The 21,382-nt window shown below is 42.9% G+C and overlaps 1 protein-coding gene across 1 annotated transcript in view; it reads right to left on the minus strand.

Moving 5' to 3' along the window:
• Window positions 1–21,382, minus strand: part of dip2bb (disco-interacting protein 2 homolog Bb) — a 33,618-nt gene that overhangs the window by 7,417 nt on the left and 4,819 nt on the right. Inside the window, exons 3-25 of the mRNA XM_026306128.2 lie at window positions 13,677–13,748; window positions 12,381–12,533; window positions 9,184–9,309; window positions 8,785–9,102; window positions 8,340–8,486; window positions 7,203–7,322; window positions 6,416–6,613; window positions 6,064–6,155; window positions 5,464–5,574; window positions 5,243–5,366; window positions 4,978–5,087; window positions 4,673–4,775; window positions 4,513–4,577; window positions 4,068–4,161; window positions 3,867–3,986; window positions 3,652–3,766; window positions 3,166–3,305; window positions 2,387–2,523; window positions 2,180–2,260; window positions 1,923–2,050; window positions 1,537–1,651; window positions 1,178–1,379; window positions 513–625 (exon numbers count right to left, since the gene is read on the minus strand). Of these exons, the coding sequence (XP_026161913.1) occupies window positions 513–625; window positions 1,178–1,379; window positions 1,537–1,651; window positions 1,923–2,050; window positions 2,180–2,260; window positions 2,387–2,523; window positions 3,166–3,305; window positions 3,652–3,766; window positions 3,867–3,986; window positions 4,068–4,161; window positions 4,513–4,577; window positions 4,673–4,775; window positions 4,978–5,087; window positions 5,243–5,366; window positions 5,464–5,574; window positions 6,064–6,155; window positions 6,416–6,613; window positions 7,203–7,322; window positions 8,340–8,486; window positions 8,785–9,102; window positions 9,184–9,309; window positions 12,381–12,533; window positions 13,677–13,748 (2,984 nt within the window). The remainder of the gene's footprint in view (window positions 1–512; window positions 626–1,177; window positions 1,380–1,536; window positions 1,652–1,922; window positions 2,051–2,179; window positions 2,261–2,386; window positions 2,524–3,165; window positions 3,306–3,651; window positions 3,767–3,866; window positions 3,987–4,067; window positions 4,162–4,512; window positions 4,578–4,672; window positions 4,776–4,977; window positions 5,088–5,242; window positions 5,367–5,463; window positions 5,575–6,063; window positions 6,156–6,415; window positions 6,614–7,202; window positions 7,323–8,339; window positions 8,487–8,784; window positions 9,103–9,183; window positions 9,310–12,380; window positions 12,534–13,676; window positions 13,749–21,382) is intronic.

Raw genomic sequence — 21,382 nt, forward strand, 5'->3', positions numbered from 1 at the left:
GTTATTGTGCCGAAGGCCCAAAACAAATTTATGCCACATATAGCACTCTGGGCCAATCAGGCTCTTAAAATAACGAAGATTAACTTAGGATGTGAAAGGTATGTCTGCAGAAAAATAAGGCACAGCTACAGAAGGTGCAGCTCTGGAAAAAATGTCACGTCTTAACACAAGCATCCAAACTAAAACCACAATACACTAGTGCACGGCGAAAATAAGCAGAGGTGCAGAGAAGATACCAGAGCGAGCTGTAATTCTTACCATCACAGTGGGCCACATACAGAGCTACATCCAGAGAGAGACGAGAGCAGAAAGAGAGAAGAGTCCAGATTCTTTAAATCTATAAAACTGAACCCTGGCTGGGCTTAGTTAGACCATCGTTACACTATGGATCATCATTGTGAAGGACAATCATGTGGCTATTTTGAAAATGGGAATGTGGCTAAAAAAACAAAAAGCTAAAGGATTCGGGGGCTTGTTGAAAGCAGGAGTTCCAATGATGGTGGTCTAATTACCTTCCGGACGAGATCCTGGTCTTCAATCATGCCGAGGTCCCTGCCTGCAGCCTGGGCAATCCTCTTTCCTGCCACCAGGTTCCCCACCATGACAGATGCAGGACCGACACCAACTACAACAGAAAAACTATGTGAGAGAGATGGAGAAAGGGAAGGGCAAAGAAAGAGAGACAGAAAAAGAGAGGAAGGAGGAAAGGAGCAAAACTGGTGCAGGAGAGAGATTTAAAGAAAAAGGCATCTGTCACCTCCATTTTAATCCTGTTAGGATCAGCCACTGGTTTTGTTCTACAGGAAAGTATCACTAAAAGTAATTCAGTGTAATTACAAAGGCTGAAAAATAACAACTTAAACTTACAGAATCGATGTGTCACACTGGCTTTGTGTGTTATATACATATACATAATATACAGATGACATTTGACTGTCACTTCCACAAGTTTAGAAGCTGTCATGTGTGTGTTATCTAACACTACTGACCACGCTCTTATTTTACAAAACCCTTTATACACTAACTGAGGCTTGTCAGCAGTTTCTCTCAACTTCTGCGATGCAGACAGTAACTGAGGCATCAGCACAGGAGGAACTCTGGTGCAGTCAGAAAGCTCAGCCCATCAGGAGTGTGTTACTAATCAGTCATACACAAGCCTGTCTTATCACACACATACCAGGCTGCTTCTGGCGGGGCTTGGGCAGGTTGGTGACACAGGTGTGGGGACACATGAGGATGTTGCAGGGATGCAGGTTGCCGTCTAAGAAGAACTGCTTGGTGTCAGATATGTGGATGCCACCCAGAGGTGTTTTAGGTAAGGTGTTGGCAGGGACCAGAGCCAGGCAGTAGAGGCCGACCTGGTGGATGCTGTCAATAGCCTTCGAAACAAACCCAACATTAGGATCAAGTTTGTTGAGTAGTCGTGGCATGTATATACCTTACATATGTATATACTTTACACAAAATAATACCAACACTTGTAGAAAAACCAGTTCACGTTAAAAACTAAAAGACGAAGGCAAAGACGTGACTTACCTGAAGCACTCGACTCATCCACTGGAAGCTGTCCTCCTCGCTGGCATCAGGCCTCTGCTCTGCCACAATCACTACCCTCTCATCGTAGAACACAGTGACTGAAAACACAGCGATCCTGACACAAGCAAACACAGAAACACACACACACACACACACACACGTATTCACAAGGACATCGATTCAAATGCAGCCCAACATTTTCTCACTCAGTAAAATGTGGTTGAAACCCGCTCGTCCTGTATCAACAGCACAGCCGAGCCTGATGTTGGTGCTGTGCTTCCACTGTACCACCAGATGTCAGTAATGACAAATTAGGATTCACACTGAACCCACAGAAGAGCTCATCTCAGCTCAACTCGTCTCTCAACATGCACTTTTCTCCTCACCTCCCACGGTACACGGTCTTGACTGGTTCCACGGCAAGAGCGGTGGCCACCAGGTCGTCTGCGTTATGTCTCCGCCCGCTCACCATCAGCAGGCCTTCGATCTTCCCCACCACAAATATCAGACTGCCCTGTGCAGAGAAGGGGATACACAGATGATTCATTACACTGCACATATCCAGACCCATTCAAAGACACGGACGGTTTTCAGAAAGGCTCAGGTTTCCATAGTTGTGCTGTAATAAAACAGTCCTACTTACCGGGCCAACAAACCCCAGGAGTCCTGACCGCACAAATGGGATCTCTCCAATGGGAACTCCATTGGCATTAACCGGTATCACCTGAACACAGCGACACACACAGACAGAAAGAACAGCACTAAACCACAAAAAGCAATGAATGAACTCTCCTATGTTACGAGACTGTGTGAGTGTAGGCAGCTGTGTGTTGTAATTCTGCTGTCATACCTCAAAAGTGTTCTTCGTGACTCCGGGCAGACCATAGTACATGTTTCCTCCAGCACGAGAGTTGACTATTATCTCTCCAATCTCATCTGTTTTACACAACTGAGGAGGCCCATCAGGCTTAACAACGCACATCAGAGCTGGAGACACCGAACACATGCACAGCATTTAGAGAACACCGACTGTTTCCCTTAAAGGGCAGGTAATTAGCAAGGGCTCTGTACTTTACAGCACATCATCATTAACTAGTTAGATTTAAAGAAATATATATAAGATCTTAAGCTGCACAATTAAAAACTGATTCAATATATTTAAATATTCAGACAACACAAATTCAAGTCAAGGTTATGTCATTTTAATGTGGAAACAAAAGCACAAGAGACTTGTTTTATCAGTAAAATATAAAGTTAGTTTTAGACATGAAGGAGGCTTGATGATCTGAAATCTTTAAAAATGCCCATTCTACATTTTAGATCTGGTTTATATTTATTTGTGCTGCCTTGTTTACATCCTGGGCCTGGTTGTGGGGTATGAAGAACATCACCACCATCATAGAAATTGTGTACTTTTCATAAAGCAGAGCTTTTTCTGCTACACGGTGACTGATTTACATGCAAATTAGTGTGAAATGAAAATCGACTCTCAGAGATTTGATTTTGATGCAGTTACTGCAGGTACATTTAGAATTTTATTTAACTTGTCATCTGGTATTAATTCAACCGAGAGCATCTATGTTTCTCATCCTTTGTTTTGGACTCATGTATCTTTCATCGTATCCTCACCTCCAGGCATGACATGCCCCACATCTTGCACAGTCAGGGCGGAGTTCTTGTCCTCTGTGTTGACCCTAATAACACCATGGCTCAGGCCGCCCAGCGAAAGAATGGCACGAGCGGGGAGGGGTGCACCCGGTACTCCCGGTCTAAACCAGAGAAAGTGTTCGATCAACATGAAAATTTCCATCTATCTCATCCACACTTACAGTTAGCCATCTGCCCACACACACATTTACAAAACTACATGCGTCAGCCTACGTCTTCATCTGTCCTGCTGGAACAGTAAAAATGAAACTCAGCCTTGAATGAAGCATGTGTCATATTTTTGTTAATCATCAGCAAATGTTCTTTTATAACACTTGGACTGAAATGGTGAGTGTGAGAAGAAGTTGGAGGCAGAAAGGAGGGGTTTATATATTTTTAGTGTTGCACTTTTTCATCCTACATTCATTTAAAAAACTCTGTCAAGGAAAGACGGGTCCAGTGACAGACCTGCGAATAGCTACTGTCATGGCCTCGGGGGAGGTGGCGCAGGGGCAGATAACCTCAGGCTTCAGCCCGTGGGACTGAAACACGTTCAGGAAGGCATCGCAGGAAGACACCGACCCTGCAGGGCAAGAGACAGAGGATTCAACACGTTGTCCCTGAGCTGTCCACTCTGAAGACGTCTTGCTTTACAAAACTGAAAGGTCACTGGACGTACTCACAGGGGTTAGCACCATCAGCAACAATGAGATTTCGTAATGAAGCCAGGCTGGTGTCTCGCTGATCCCGATGAGCCATCATGGCCCAGTGTAGATCGCGACACTTCACCAAAGCTACACGAGCTGCACGAGAGCAGAATAAACGCAGTGTGCATTAAATTCTTTACTCACTGCTACTAAAACAGAGAGATCTGTGTAATTTACCTTTGTGGATGTGGACTCTCTGTACCCAGGATAGAGGACAAGCCTTCATCACTGCATAAGGAACACTGATGGTGTGTATTCGGTTCATCACAGCCTGGATCAAAACAAAACCCCAGATGAGGACATTTTACTAAATTATGTTCAGTTATTACTAAAAGAAAAACAGCTGAAAGACCCTAACTGCCAACAAACTCTGACTTTATTATTCTAATGGCTAAAAGCATATTGCTTCGCCAGACAATTCCAGTTTATTGTGCTATTAAAAATGAAGTGAAAGAAAATGAAACATTGTGTAGATGGGATTAACAAACCACCTGCCACCTTTTGTAAACATGTATGAATCGGTGACTCATTTTAATAAGCAAAGCATTCTAACAGGTGACGTGAAGGCTTTACAACTTTCTTTTCAAACGACCTTTATTTGTTTTGGTCCATATGTGCTCACCGTGAGAACTCCATGCCACAGACCCATGTCCTTTTTAAAGTCCAGGACATTCACTAAAGTTTCCCCTGAAGTGAAGAAAGACAGAAGTGACTTGAAACTTATAAGAGCTGTGCTGAGGATGATAAAAGGATGATGATCACACTTTGTGGTCTTTGCTCACCCTCACAGTAGTTGCAGGCCTGGGTCAGTGCTTGGCAGTGGGTCAACATGGCCACTTTGGACACAGCCACACCCACCACTGTGCCCTCTTTATTCGCCTTGTACTACACAGGAAGGACACACAGGAGAAGCATGTGGATACAACACTTGTCATATCATACAGGACTGGTCAGATTTGAATGTTCCTAAATAAAATACAGCTTCATTGTGATCCAACAGTGTGATAAGGCAACAGCCGGTCGTACAGTATAATAACTTGTATAATAAGGACAACAGGACACACACACCAACAAGCAGCTCTGCTACCTCTATATATGCAGGGTCAGTGTTGGCGGTGGGGATGTGCGGCTGCCAGTCTTTGGAAGGCTTGGTCAGGTATTTCGAGTCTGTCACCACCCATTTTAGTCGAGGCCATCCTATCAAAATAGAACAAAAACAAAAACAGTGAAAGAAAAATAAAAAGGCAGGTGAAAGATTTTAGGATATATAAATAAAAGAAAGACCATTTAATCATCATTACATTCACTGAAATACACAGACACTTCCACATTCAGGAAAAGTAATTACCAACCTTTAAACTGCAGTATTTCGCCTGCGGGGGTCTTGGGTAGACCCTTCAAGCAGATCTCACTGGTCAAAGCCAAACCAACCCCACAACTGCCCAGCAGAAACCCCACCTGGCTGATACCCGCATCCTAAAAGACGCCACACGCAGAAAAAACACGATTAAGATTTTAGAATGAAACTATTTCTTTACTCACAAAACACATGTTGATCTGATGCTTCTCTCACCTTGCGAGACAACGGCACCTCAATAGGAACAGGAATAACTTCAGCCAGGAGGCAGCCGTAGAAAGCCACCCAGAACATCCCAGGGTCGCTGTTGGGGTACACCAGCGCCACCTACCAAGACATTACACTTTGGACTGTTTTACAAAGTAAACACTGGTGATAAAAGGCTCGTAGTATTCTTAAAAAGTCCTATATAATATAGTAGAAGCTAACAGATGCTAATATCAGCATGCTAACCTGTGCATAATGACACAAACAGAAAGTAAAGCTGAGGCTGATGAGTGTTTTATTAGTTTTGGAGGAAAATCAGTGGCTCTTTTTTCCCTCTATGAATGTCTTTTATTACTGCCTTTCATTTGCAATTCAAATGCCAGCAGCAGTATATCACTTCCATAAGTGCCAACGGGTTAAATGCCTTGCACCAGGAAAACCAGTCAAGGCACAAACTGAAAAATGTGCCGGTTTAAATCAAGGGCTACAGGATCCCATAAATGCTGCAGGATGTAGTCCTCATTACTAAATGTATTTTGTAGCACTGGATTTGTGATGCATTTGTTCTGCGCGTGCATCTCTGTTCCGTCCATGTGTGTGCCGTCTCACCCGATCTCCAGGTTTGAGGATTTGCTCGTTTTTGGTGCCCAGCTTATTCAGAAGCGTGTACGCCAGCTTCACACTGCGACTCCACAGCTTCCCTGACAGACAGATAGAAGGTGGAGTGGGGAGGTGGGAGTTAGGAGGGTACTTTATACTTATACCACTGCCAGTAATCTCATACCACAAGGTACACATAGCTTTCTCGTATCTGGATAATTATCATGGTTGACTTAATTTCCCTAGAAACAGTTCTCAATATAGCAGACTAAGTTCAGCTGCATTACAAAATTCCTCTGCAGGTTACTGATTTGAAACTACTTGATTTGGCCTTTTCATAGTAAATAACACAGTGTCTTACCATAAGTCAGTGTATAGAGTGGTTTGCCAGTGATGTCCAGAGCAGTGAGGGCAGGGCTCTTCCCCTGAGTGGCCCCCCAACGGGCCAGTGCTGCCTGCAGGGCTGGGGGCCAGTTACTGACCACTCCCAAAGGCTCCCCTTTCACTGGGATGGTTTGTCGGCCCTCCGGCTTGGGCGTGTTTGGGTCAGGCTGAGGCACTACGTCAGAGACAACACAACCCGTTTGGATATGTTACAGTTTAATGGGCTTCTTCATATGATGCCACCAGGATATAATGCAGACCACACATCATATCTATGGTTTCCTATGTCTTCCATTGTTCATCTATGTCTCTCTCTCTCTCTCTCTCTCTCTGCTAATTTTTCAAATATTTAAAAACACTTTAAAGAAAACAGAAATTACTGTATTTCCTATGCCATGGTTCACACCACATAACTCCTAAGTATTTCTCAAACACATTTTTATTATTTTATACTGAGAGATCACAAGGTGAGGTAATAATTTAAGCGACAAGTACTGGTATTATTTCACTGTTGTAACTAATGGCTTTATTAATGGAAGCTAAGTCGGATCCTAAAGCTTCACAGATCATTTATTAGCCAGTAATAAGAACAAATTTATGCTGCCAGGTTGTGAAAAATCCCTTTGAATGGCTGAATATATTAAGATTATTTAAACGTACCAACATTTAGAACTTCGGATTTAAAAAAGTGAGAAAGCCCTAAGCAGTATTTCTAAAAACTCTCAAAGCTACAGTGTTTAAGTAGAAGTTTAAGGGTAGGGTACCTTCTACGATCTCCTCCGAGTCGTCTGTGAAGAACTCACTGAGCGGAGGCCTCTTTGGCCTCTTCAGCGTGTTGAGAAGCTGCTGGATCTTAGTGGACACTCTGCTGCTCACAGGGACTCCTGCAAGCAGGAGGAGAACGGACCAACACAGTCACACAATGGTTCAAACACACAATGGCACAACACTACCTGTTGAAACCTCCTCCCATCTCATATCCTGCTTCTTTTCATCCCATAAGACATGATGCTTTATTGATTTGTTAACATTAAACTATTTGTTTTGAATTGACTGTAAAAACCTTCAGGAATGAAAAGCAGCATACATACAGCACTGTGCAGGAGTTTTAGGCACTTAGGTTCACTGTGCAGGACAACAAGTCCATAAAGAACCCAACAAAGAGAGTTCATGAGGAACTATTTTAAGGGGAACAAAGAACCAGGAGTCCTGCAGCACAGGGTCTGACCCCCACAGAGTCCTGATCTAGGCAGGGTGGAGTCAATCTGGGATCACATGAAGAGACAGACTGAAGAACTGCAGCAGCTTCTCCAAAGTACCAGGAGAAACTGTGAGCAGGTCCAACCAGAGAGAACAGCTGCTGGTTTAAAAGGGGAGAGCTGCAGATACTGATTAGATTTAGGTTTGTTCGCTTTACTGCACTTTGGATGAAGGTAACTGATAAATGAAAAACCTTTAATGTACTTTCTATTAAAAGCATCCGCAGAGTATTTTTAGTGCCTAAATCTTTTGCACAGTAATGTAGGTGGCAACAACACAAGAAAAGACACGGTCTTTTTTTGTTAGGGATCACAGGTGAGGAGTCATTTTGTGTGCAGATGTCCGTTGCATGTATCGCTATAATCATTCATTACATACGGGAGGGCGAGTAAGGGGAGAAGAGCAAACACAGAAGGCTACGGACATTATACATTAAAAAGTTTCCTTACTCTGGATATTACCTCTTCCTACGAGCCAGTCAAATAAACATGTGACAGACGGAAAAAGATCAGGAAGAAAACAAAGCAGTTAAATCTGATTAATGCTATGTCAGAGTGGCAGTCAGCACTTATTGCTAAGAGACAGGGTCAGATACAGGCCCCGGAGAAGACGAACAAATCCACATGTTGTGTAGTCATTACCGTCTGCTGTCTCCATCATGCTGGAGCGGCTCTGCACACGACTCATCCCTCTGACCACGGCGTTGGAGGGCAGGTCCACCCGCGGACCTCTGGCCCGAGGGGCCACAGCTGTAACATCTGGAGGAGGGGCATTGTTCTCTGTGGGCGCTGTAGGGGAAGCAACTGGGAATGTCTAAGTGAAGCATCCAAAAGTTTCCACACACTTTCTAATCCTCGAAACCAATAATGAGTGAACAGATTCAAACTTTAAAGTAGAGCAGCTACACTGTTTTCACCCTGTGTCTTGCTTCAGTTTTAAGTGAAACATTTGTGTGCCTTTGTTTTATTAGTTTTTCTACTTGTTATTTGTGTGCATTTTGTAATTAGTTTTATCTTCTTTGCTAAAACACTAAGAAAGGCCAATTCTGGTAAGGATCTGTGTCTGCTGTTATCAGCAACGTCTCACCAATGCGACTTTTAGCCAGCATTTCTGTCACAGCTGCGGTACGGGGCGGCTCCTGTAGTTGGTACTGAGGCTGATACAGAGGTTGGTACTGTGGCCTGTACTGGGGCTGAGGCTGAGGCTGAGGTTGGCTCTGAGGCTGTGGTTTGGCCTCTCCGTGGGACATGGTGGAGGAGGCCGAGGAGGAGGTGGAGGAGCCTTGGACTGAGTGGTTGATCCAAGAGTCCGGGCTCTGCAGGTTGGGATTGACCGCGGGCGGGGGAGCGATCACCGTTGACTGCCTGCGCACAGACGTCTCATCTTCAGAGCCTGAGGAAGAGTCTGAACAAGACAGAACAAGGTAAGAATATCCAGTCCTGACAAAGAATCTTTACAGGACCAGAGGTTTTCTTCCTTTCCTACCTGGTGGTGTGTGGTTTTCAACAGGAGACTGAACATAAGTGGAGCGTCGCTTGGTGGGCATAGGTAACGCCATCTTCTCCTCCTTATGTTTAGCCAGGGCGGCTTGTACGGCCTCAGTATGGATATCTGCAGAGACAGAAAACAACACACACCTCGAGTTACAAACACCGAGTTTGGAAAGAAAACAGCTTTTGAAAATGACCCAACAAGAGACACTGCACAAAAAGTCTTTTGTTCATTGTGAGCTTTTTTGCTTTGTTCTACAAAATTTAGGTTTCTCAAAAATGTTCTGCAGTCAAAAAGGTGCCAGGTATAGCAGGAATAACAGTTTATACAATAACGTGAACTGCTGTTTCGATGTGTTTTATATTTTCATCTTCGGGAAGGTTTTGTTAAAGAAGAGACAGAATAATAAATGACACATGGCTGTGTTTTCCCACTGAAACAGGAAACCAGAGCAAAGCTGTGTCTTAGCCCACACACATGCCTACATATAGTACACGCAAAGGCAAACGCACACAGTCATAAATGCAGAAATACTTGCACTTGATGACACCCACGGGCGCATTAAGAAGAGCCACACATACAGACCACGTAACAAAACATGCGCAACAGAGGCCCACTCACTGACAAAACACATTTATTAACTCAGGGGATTTTTATTCCCATTCAAACATCAACGCGTTCAGAGAAGTCACCCAGCACAGCTCGTTGCACAGTAGCAGTGGGGACCATTATTACGTAACTGGCATTCTGCTGAACAGACTGCTCCGGGAAAAATCATCCTCTCTCATAATGTGCCATCGTCCACCCTCACACAGGAGTGTCAGGAGAGGCTGACTCCTTACACATGTCTGACAGGATGGGGGCCATCTCCATGGCGATAAGCACAGTGGGGTGTGTGGATGCTAGTGGTGTATTTGACACCAGCTCAAATAGCAATGAGGCATACGGGCAGATAAAGGACTTGATGTGGTTTATGGCTGCAAATATGAACGTGGAATTGTTTACAGTGTGTATTGACAAAAACAGCAGATACTGTTGGGAAGCCTTCAATCTGACTAAACTATAACTGAATTTAATTCACCAGCAATCCTCTTCATCAGGATCACAAACATGAGAGAGACCATTGAATCCAAGTGCACAGGTGTTTATTCACACAAAACACAGGTGAGTTACCCCCAGGGCAGACTGACCATGCTTCTGAAGCTCCCTGCTTTTTTACCTATGGTCAGGGGTTTGATTCACACCCCCTGACCCACCTCTTTTCATCTTAAAGTTATGCCTGTTTGCCACTATTGAATTCCCTTTTATGGTCATATTGGTGTATTGGTTCTTCCCAATCCCTTTTTAAAGGTTCCGGGGGAAGCACACCCCCGCCCAACTCCTCCTCAGGTGTGATTTCCCCCATCTTCCATTCCCAATTCTTTATTTATTTCTTAAGTGCCTACTGTGATACCATACAGTCCTTATCATATCTAATGACAGTCTCCAGGGTACATCCAAAAACTCCCTTACTTTCCCATGCATGGTGTTAGTGCAGGACATTAATTACACTCGTCTTCCTAAGCTCTTTTGATATATTACTGTGCTCCAATGGTTCTTTTCATGTAAATATGATTTTTCAAAGATACACACAAGATACATAGGTTGTCTATGCATGGGTTTTAGTTTTCCAGAAAATTAATACTCAACAGTATCAGTCATCACTTCTCAGCTCGTTCAGGAGGAATAATAACTGGAGAGAGCCACAGAAGATAAGAGGCAATTCAATTGCTCTGCAGCCCATAACATTTCTCCTGTTTCTCTTTGCTGCAGTACCTTGTCATTGCTTTTTATTTTTTGTTAATGCAGCATCAACCCAACTCAACATTTGTGCCTTACCAGTACTGTGGCATCCTGATGTTTAAGTACAGCCTTACATAAATAAACATAAATGGCTGTAGACTTGACATATAGGTGCAGACCATTATCATTTCTAACTTATCAGTTATGCAGCAAAATGATTCTTCCTATGCGTCTTAAATCTACATCCCCTTCTCACCAGAGTGCACTGTTTGTAATATATAAGGAAATGTAAATGACTGATGGTAAGAAGCCTCCCAGCTCTCCTAAAAATGAGCTGGTTTAAATGCTGCTGTATCAGTGGGATTGTTCTGTACTTGAACAGTGTACCACAGATGGCCCACTCATTATACTGCAAATGGGACATCATCTCTCTTGCCCTTGTGCCATGCTCTTTTCCATGAGGTCGTCTTTTTCAACCCATCAATCCTGCCAAACTTTACTTCCACTGTGCAGCGTTAAAGCCATGCTGCTACTTCCCCTCAGTGTATTTCAGCATGGACTTTCATTTTTCTTGTATTTCTTGACATTTTGTGCTATTTTCAGTTTTAATGGTACTATTTTTCCAGCTTTGGTCCTCTCTGTGTTCTCTACCTCAATCTCCTTCTGACGTCTCCTAGAGGTTCAACAGGTTTTTAATAAAACTGAAGCCCTCCACAAGGCTCTAACTTAACAGGCTGACTTTATTATTAGTTTTATAGTTTTACATTATTTAGTTATTCAAGCAGGATGAGAAAAATAAGACATGATAAAGGGGGTGCAGGCAGGACTAGAAGCAGGCTGCTTTTACAGTCAGGATCTCAACTAACAAACAAAAACCCTCCTTGCATGTTATGTGCTCACTTCTACTACTCTACTGCTGTTTTTTTTTTTTTTATTTTAATCCTCATCAGTGTTTCTCTGTTCTCCACACATGACATCACTCTGGTTTCACAGAGTGGGGGTCTTCACTGAGGGGCTCCCCAGCTGCAGAGCTGCCATCTGTCTGTCTCAACTCCTCTCACACACACACACACACACACACACACACACACACACACACACACACACACACACACACACACACACACACACACGCACACACACGCACACACACACACGCACACACACACACCCTCACACACACACACACACACACACACACAAAATCTATCGCTCTTGTTTTTAATTGGTCCCGTTGGAACAGCCCAGTGTATCTGAGCTCAAAAACAGGCTGACTCAACAAGTGAAGCTGATGTAGGGTTTCCTCAGTGCTTGGTGCGTCAGTTATACAGAACTTCTGGGGACAAGGTGAATTTAAAGGTAGTTTCCTGATATTAGGGGCTTTGGGGGCTTGATGAAGGAGCTCTGACCTGATCTGTAGCGGTCGTCCCGTGTTCCTCCGCTGCGATGTGATCTGCGGGCCCGACGTTCACGGTACCGGGAGGAACTGGAGGGAGGAGGGAGTTGGCTGGAGGAGGAAGTGGGAGCGGGAGGCTGCACGTCATTCTTGGGAGGTGGCTCCACTGTCAAACAAACACAACAAGCTTGAATTAATAAAACACATAGCAACCTCGGCTAATATTCTCTAATAGTGTATCTCAGTTACTGCTTTTACCTCAAACTGAGTCGTTTTCTTTGTTTATGTGTTGTTGTTGTTTTGGTTAAATGATGGACAGCCGTTTCATAAATAAAAGGTGACAGCTTTATGAATTTAGCTTTATTCTGCTCCTGTGATTTATTTTATCTCATCAATGTTTTTCTCAAAGACCATGAAATTAATAGACTGGCATATTGTTATGTTGCTATTTATTCTGTACTCTTGTCTTTATTTCTTTCTGACACTAACTATTAAAACATGAAATGTACATTCACATATATGCACGTACATGTTATATCATCTGTTATTGGTTAACAACCCCCTTCAAAAATGCACAGTACCAGACTAGAGGATGAAATTCATCCTGTAAACACTGTCACATCCTGTAGACTGAATATTAGTTTGATGAGCACCAGGGACCATTTCCTATTCAGCAGTGTCAGTGTTTAGTGGATTCCAGCAGCTCCTGGTTAACCAACAATTATTCAAATACATGAGGGGTCTTGAAACATTAACAACATTTAATTACCAGCTGATAACACATTTTCACAGAGCTAACAATTTACTAGCGTTTGTGCTCCCCCATCAGTGGGATGAGGAAGGGATCAGGAGAGAACCTGAACCACTAGGAGGCAGCAGTAAGCACTTTCAGGTCCTAATGTATATTATCATAATTTATAGGAAATCTACTTTCCATTCAACTGATTCATCCTGCACTGCACTTGTGTATTCATATTTAGTGGCCTCCTCCTGTAAAACACAATTACGATGTGAAACTTGTGTGTATTTATTGTTTTAAAAATACAGGATGACAAAAAAAATACTAGAAAACTGAACTGATAAAAAGCAGGACTTTGATTTTTGTGAAACAGATGAACACGACACAGATGAACAAAAATCTATTAAACTCAAAATCCTAACAGACAACACAGACGACGCTTCACTTTTAAGTAAGCCTCTAAGCCTCAGCACGGCATGGTATTAATTTATGTGGACAACCGGAGAAGAGACAGCAGAGAGAGGAGGGTTGGGGTCAGTCCAGGTGAAAACGTGATGGTGGAGTTTTTACCTGGAGTTTGGATGATGTAGGGAGCCAGGAGCTTGGTCCTTTTCTTCTCATAGCCCTTCTGTGTAATGTCACCTGTAAAACAAAACCCAAACATAATGTGTGATAAGGCAAAGCAGATCATATACAGATACATTTTTATTACATCCTCATTTTTAGTTCAACTCTTAGCATTCCTGATCGCTGAGATTATTCTACACTCACAGGCTAAATTTTGGTGGACGTCTTTTATAATAGATATTTAAATGTTCCTATTCTGGATAAAATATCACCAAACAAAGGAACCAATGCTGACATGGACTGACTCTTCTTGGTTCAATAAATGTGTGTAATTAGACACTTCTGGGCTGATCTAGTGCCCATAACATATAATCCATCACAACCTGCTGAAAGACTGAAAGAAGGTGACAGCCAGAGATAAGAGAAAGACGGGTATAATTCAAGTGATGGCTAAGAGCGTCAGAGATGTGGCCTCCACTACGACAAAAACAAAACAGGTCTAAATATGGAAACGTGGGAATGCGTGGGCAAGAGATGGGATGATTCAGAGACACAGAGAGAAATCAGAGGCACGAAGGCTTAAGATGAAGGTTGAGATAAAATGGGAATGACGAGGGCACAGAGGAGGAAAACGCGAAGATGAAGAGAGATGACTGTGCTGTCAGAGGTCAGAAAAGGAGGAATCCTCAGTGAAAAGTGGCAGGTGAGCAAAGTGCCCCTTTAACAACTCCTCCAATTCCCCCTGCTGGCAGCCCATCTGCATCTTCCTCCACCAGACTCAATACTGGCTGACTAAGCTCTCTGCTAGCCCCGAAGTGATGCCAAACTCCTCCTCCCCCTGTGGGCAAAGCTGTTACATTTTCAGACACATACTAAAAGTCCATCTGGAGATGCTGCATTTATTTTGCTAGTAACTGTACTGAGCAGTGATTATTAATTTAGCATATCCACCAATGAAGGCTCTGGCCTCCATCAAACATCATCTTCATCATGGCAACCAACAGAAAACAAGCCCGCCACTGTTTGTACTAAAACCCTGGGTTTCCACTCTGTGTGATATTGGCCGATCTGACAGGGGATCCCGTTTTGTCAACAGCAAAGACTCTTCTGCAGTTTTGAGCTTTAATCCTGATTAGGCCGCTGCGACGCTCGGTGGTGAAAGGTTGCGAGTTGTCTGCCGCCGATGCTGTATATTCCCGGTTACACTGCAAAGAACAACCGAGATTAGAGGAGGATTTCATGGTTCAGTGCCACAGGTACACACCAGGCACAGAGCACAGACGGAAGGCCGGGGTCTAAAGCTGAACTCACAGTCACAACATTAAAGATTCTTCTTCTTATTATTATTATTGCAAAAAGTCACAATGTAGAAACATTTCAGTGACTCATAGTGTCAGTGAATACCCAATAAAATCTCTGCTCATATCTCCTAAAAACTTCATTCATGGCTGTTTGGTTTATCGTTGAAACAGTTTCCCTCAGTTTGGTTCTCCTCAAGTTCTTTAGGGGGATATGAAAAAAATCAATGTTTTCTCCTGGGACCAGCCTGATTGTGTCCTAGGATTGATGGTGAGTGCTGCAGGCTATAAAAATGGATGGTTTGCAGATAAAGCCCAGTGCAGTCAACTAGTGGAATAAACTTTAAACTCAGTTGTGTCTGCACCACCCACAATTTAGCGATAACACCGAGAGTGAGTGTACACAGAATGTCAGCAGGGCCTATTCTAATCAAGATGTAAATCGTGGCGCAGCTTACAAAGTTAAACCAGTTTGGGTAATACCTTTGGCCTTTCTCTTCCAAGTAAGCCAGGCTTGTTTAAAACTCTCAGACAGAAATGTCATGTTTTCAGCCAGTAACTTGGTGAGGAGGGTTAAATTAAAAGAAATAATTAAAAGAACTAATTGTCAAAAATCAGACAAATTGTAAAAGATGATGCCTTAAACTCATTTTAGTCATTTATAGTTCAGTCTGATTGGACAAAATACTTTGGACAACATAAACTTGTAAAATGATGATACAATATCAAACCATCTCATTGCGACTCCACTAACACAGACCCAATTCTACATTTACACACTGATGATCATCTCAGCTTTTCTAACATCTTTACATGTATCACATGTCAGTACCAAGCTGCACATTCACACAGTTAAACCACCACACTACAGACACTTTACAGAACAGTCTACAAAAGTGAGAGTGCTCATGTTTGGAGGACGTCGCCTGAGAGCCGGCTCCAGCACAATATCCTTTCACAGACCGAGGCTCATTTTTCCCTGAGGAAAAAATGGAAGAAAACCAAACAATTCTATAAATAATGCATGAAGAGTACAGTTGGCCTCGCTGAGTCATGTGATTTATTTTTAGCTCATGTGAACAGGCAGTTTCTCTGCAGAAAGACATGGGGGATGGGCCATTACATGAATCTGGATGATTTGAGGCTGGTTACAGATGAAAGCTTAAAGGTGCAATGTGTAAAATGTGAGATTTGGCAGCATCTAGTGGTGAGACTGAAGAATGCAACCTTCTGAGTGCCCACCCCCCCATTTCCAGGTGTGAGGGAGAGTACGGTTTTCATTTAAAACAACATGCAGTTCCCTGTCTAGAGTCAGTGTTTGGTTTGTCCGTTCTGGGCTACAGTAGAGACATGATGGCACAACATGGCTGCCTCCATGAAAGGAGACCTGCTCCCTTGATTGATCACATTAAACCTTTAAACCTCCTTAAATGGTGCATCCTGTCAGTGAACTACAGGGAAACAGATCAGACTGAATATCAACATGTGGCAAAATTGGTAAACTGATACAAGAGAGTTAAATAAGCCTTATAATGTTTTTTTTTTTTAATTCAGTGCACTTTGAGAAACCTTATCTTCATCTTATTCATGAAAGTTTCGCCAATAAATCCTCTTCTCTACCTTATTCACAGTCTAAGTCCAGAATCTGGTCCTGTCTGCTCACAATAAACACTAATTAACAGTCAAAGAGGTCTACGACTTTGCTGAAGTCTTGCTAATCCACCTGGTCGTTCATGTCCTAATCATAGATGTGACAGTTGAAGCAGCTCAGTGACAAATGCTTCACATAAGAAAAGGATGTCTTGGTTTGACAGTTTCCCCTGGTGAGAACGAGTGTATGCTTTTTTTTCCCACCATCTAGAAGAAGAAACTTCAGAGGTGTGCCCTCTCTCAGCACCCATACACACTCACACTTGCCAGCCTTGGATAATTTGAATTGCAGCGAGACTGTTTTCTCCTTCTGCCCCACAGGCACTCCGTCTGAATAGTAATTAGCTACTAACCTCTATTCTCTTTCCCTGCTTTTTCCTCTCCCTCCTCACGCTTCACTCGGTTGCTTTCTCAGGAAAACACGTGTCAACATCTACTCTCTGAAAATGATATGAACACACGTTCAAATATTACAGGGAGGATTCTAGTTTTTATCTCATAAAAACATAGAATTTCAACAAGGCTTGAAGATATGATGCTGGAAAATAGCCTGTTATAACAACACAACACGAAGCTCCACCTGGATTTTTCAAATTCAATATAACACATCAGTTTATTTGCCATCAAAGTTTCCTCAGGCCTAAAGAGTCGGCACATTTTTATCTCTAGAACAAACAACTTACTGAAACCTCCCAGCTGCCTCCTCTTACCAGCAGAACATGCATCTCACTCACAGGATCACCCATTGACAGAGTCCACACACAAGCTACAGGACACACACATCCTGGACATGTCACAGCATCATTTATTGTTAGACATCATAATGCTGCATAAGTAGATTATATCCATACCTATCTCTCTTTTTCTCTTTCACATGTTTCCTGTCAAGGAGGTGGTGTCAGGTTTTCTACTGTTCAGTCTTACTGAAAAGATTCCCCCACAGATGTGGCAGAGCAGATGCAGATGTGTTATTTTGTAGGGGCAATAAAGAGAATGTGGACCACCTGAACACACTTGTACTAATACTGTTCATAGTGTGTGTGAAAAGTGGTGTAACAATGAAATGTTAGGAATAATCACACACTACATGTGTGTCTCTGCATGTGTATACTCGCTTTGTGTTTGTGAATGAACAGAAATGTCAGTGAAAGAGCCAACCGTTCAGGGCGCATGTCAATACGGGACGTGTGTCAACAAGGTAAATGTGAGGCATTTACGTGGTTAGAGCTACTCCAATAGAAACCACAATCACAACTTAATGAACTTTTATTAAGCCCCTAAGCATGTCTCGCCTTTTCATCTCTCTTTAGGTAACTTTAAGGCTGGAGAAATGACCTCAACACTGACAGCAGCAGATTCTGACATCTTTTCATGCACACACACACAGACAGACACACACACACACACACACACACACACACACACACACACACACACACACACAAACCCATTTTCTCTGCAGGTCTCAAGTAATTCCTTCTCTCTGTAATTGCAGGCAAGGTGTGGCCAACACAGGTAACAAAGAGAGAGGGAGTGACAATGCCAAACACATATGCCACACTACATCTGCAGGCACAAATATTAACTTGGCAACACACACACACACACACACACACACACACACACAAATACAGCCCCATGAGCACCAGGTTAAATAATTTTCAGGAGACAAAGACGTACAACGGGTTAACTGAAAAAAGGTGTGACTCCTTCTACCTCCTCCACCACCTGACACACTACACTTCAACACTTGGTGCCAAAGCTGTTACAAGTGCTACACACACCAGCTACACTATATCCTCCTGTGGGATTTTACACGCTGGTATGAGACCATTACCAGTTCATTACCACCAACAATAAAGACCAATAAAGACCAAGTGACTGTGTACGTGTAGAAAATCAGTGGAAAATGCCGTACATTAACCTCTAAATGCCTGCGTGACACTATCTGGAGAGCAGACGCCACAGACAAGTCGAATCAAGTCAAGTGTATTTGTACAGCCCACGTTCACACACAATGCGTGTTTAACAGGCAGACCAAAGCAACAGATCCTGACCCAGCCCATGTTTTCTCGAATGACAATGGAAAGCACTCTTCTTAAAAAGAACCCCTTTGCAAATAAGGAAAAAAAATGACATATACATGAAAATACATTTCAAAATGTTTCCCTCCTCTTAAAAATCTACAGGAATTGAAACACCAGGACCTAAAGGTGGAAAAAAGCCAGTTACAATGTAGAAAAATTAGTGAAAAGCATAATTTAAAATCTGGAGTAAACCCGTTACAGGAAGTCCAAAAGAGCAGGGTGTCACGTACATGGGTTGGATTTAGTAGATGGGGCACAAGGACTTTACTTTACTTTAAAAACAGTGGTGTTTATCCCTGGGTTCTGTTATTGGCACAGTTCAGTGGATTTATTATGACTAATTCAAATAGTGAACACTTTAAAAACATACAAATAAAGTATAATCACATATTTCCCGACTTTACAAGCTCATGAGGACCCTCTGAACACTGGCATGCTATGAATTATGGGATATTGAGGGCAGAGCGTTCAATTGGACATGTGGCATATGGTGGTTTTAATCTGTAATCTGGAGAATTCACAACATAAAAGTGTGTGTAAGCAAAACGCTGGGGCCAGGGCAAAGGGGCACCACATTGGGCCGTGTCCATAGCAACCAGGCCTACGTGGCGCTGCATAAGGGAACATGAGATGTGCTGCACAACCCTGGTGATGATCCAGACCAGCATCATTGCGTGAGGGTGGGACATGAAGTAAACACTGAAGAAGAGAAGAGTGAGATTAATTTAATTATATTTGTTCTTTTTAGTGCTGAACTTGATCAATTAACCTGCAGAGGATTCGTCAATAACAAAACAATCACTGAGTCCAGCTTTAGAAATGTGAGATTTCAGTGCTGTTCTCTGTTTCATATGTTACTTCTGGTTTTAAAGTGTTGGTCAAATAAAACAAGGAATAGGCTGAGAAAATAGGATAACATGCCCCTAACGAGACCCCAGAGCCTAAATAATGCCTTCAGCTACAGGTACAGTTTGATCTGATCAGCTTTCCTTTCACACAGGAGAAGCTGGAACCAAATAATATATGATAATTTACAATAAAGTAACTATAACTTGGATTAAACAGCAGTGGACTCACAGTCTGAAGCACGTGCTGCTGCAGCTACTTCCACTTCTGAATAATTCAGTGACCAGCACAGCGACCTGACCACTCCTCCTGTCTCTCCTTCACTGTCACCCTCACTGCTGTTTCTTTGAGTTACATTCAGTCACAAGCTGCAGAGGTAACACAAATTGCACAGAGAAGGTTGACTTTAGTTCTTAGAGAGTTTAGTGGACCGTGACGTGAGACCACCTGCAGTTCACTGTGGACTTGAAAGCGAGATGGTTCAGCTACACAGCTGACAGTGTGTGTGTGTGTGTGTTTAAATTATTCAGTCCTTTTTATTTTTACACAAAGCTTCGGTGCATTCCCAGTGTTTGTGTGTGTGTACATCTGTGAGCAAGGTGAAACCAAACACACAAAGTGTTATATAATACACACAAAAACATGAGGCCTGCTGCTGTGTTTGTGTGTGACAGGGGTGGCAGAAGAGTCCCTCTTTCTGTGGGGGAAACCAAGTCGTGGCCTGGAGCACTGGCTGGAGATCAGAGGACAGTTCCTCTGCAACAGTTAATGAGCTTTTAAATAGATAGGCTAAATCAGCTTCCTTCCTGTCCCTGTCAATGCTGCGTGTACACACATGCACGCATAAATACAGCAACACACACACACACACACACACACACACACAGAAAGCCAGCGATTTTTAACCCTAAGCCTTAAAGGATAAGGCTGACAATACTCCATATTTTTCTTATAGTGAACGAATCCTGTGAAAACACCAAAACCAGCTATTAATTTATTCCACCAACAATCACCACAGAGGTTCATTATTGTTCCAAATCTATTAAAAACAGATATCTGACCCTGACATGTTCCTTTATTACCACAGGACACAAGCACAAATGTTAATTATATTTGGTAAAAAAACAACATTGTCCAGCTAATTTAAGAAACCACACAGCCTCACTGTAAATATTGTAAATATTTATGTCTTTAGTAGGAACCAATGGGCCTGGGGATACGTTCCACAGAGCAGCTAGTGCAGCTGGAAACAAGGAGTAAGAGCGATGGACTAACATGTTTTTGTTTTGAAAATAAGAAGAATATTTAAATATTTACAGAATCTTATTTATGGTGAAGGAAGAAAAACTGAAAGAGAGAAGGCAGTGGTTGGTATCAGGAGTCCAGCTCCACTGTGGCTCACAGGCTAAATGAGCCAGGCGTGTTGCCCCCTGATGCTCTGTGACCTAGATTGAGAGATGCAAGCAGGACTGTAATCTCTCATTTCCCTCCCTGTTCCTCAGTATGGATGCCGAGATGAAAACCTGCCTCTCTTTTGTGGTATCGCAGACGGGCGGCGGGGTGGACGCCAGTCACCAGAAAATCCACACATCTACTCACCAGACAGGGACTGAGGCAGCAGGATCAAATAAGGAAGACAGAGAATTATTACGCATCGCTACTACATGTGATGCAATCTGTGTGGAGCTGCCTGGCTTCCTGGACATGTGACACACATATATATATATAGATATATATACATATATATATATATAGAGCACCAGGCACACGCACACACACACACACACACACACACGATGACATAGCGACAGGGCAGATGGCAAGTATC

This window comes from Mastacembelus armatus, chromosome 5, assembly GCF_900324485.2.
Source record: "Mastacembelus armatus chromosome 5, fMasArm1.2, whole genome shotgun sequence".
Lineage (NCBI taxonomy): Eukaryota > Metazoa > Chordata > Actinopteri > Synbranchiformes > Mastacembelidae > Mastacembelus > Mastacembelus armatus.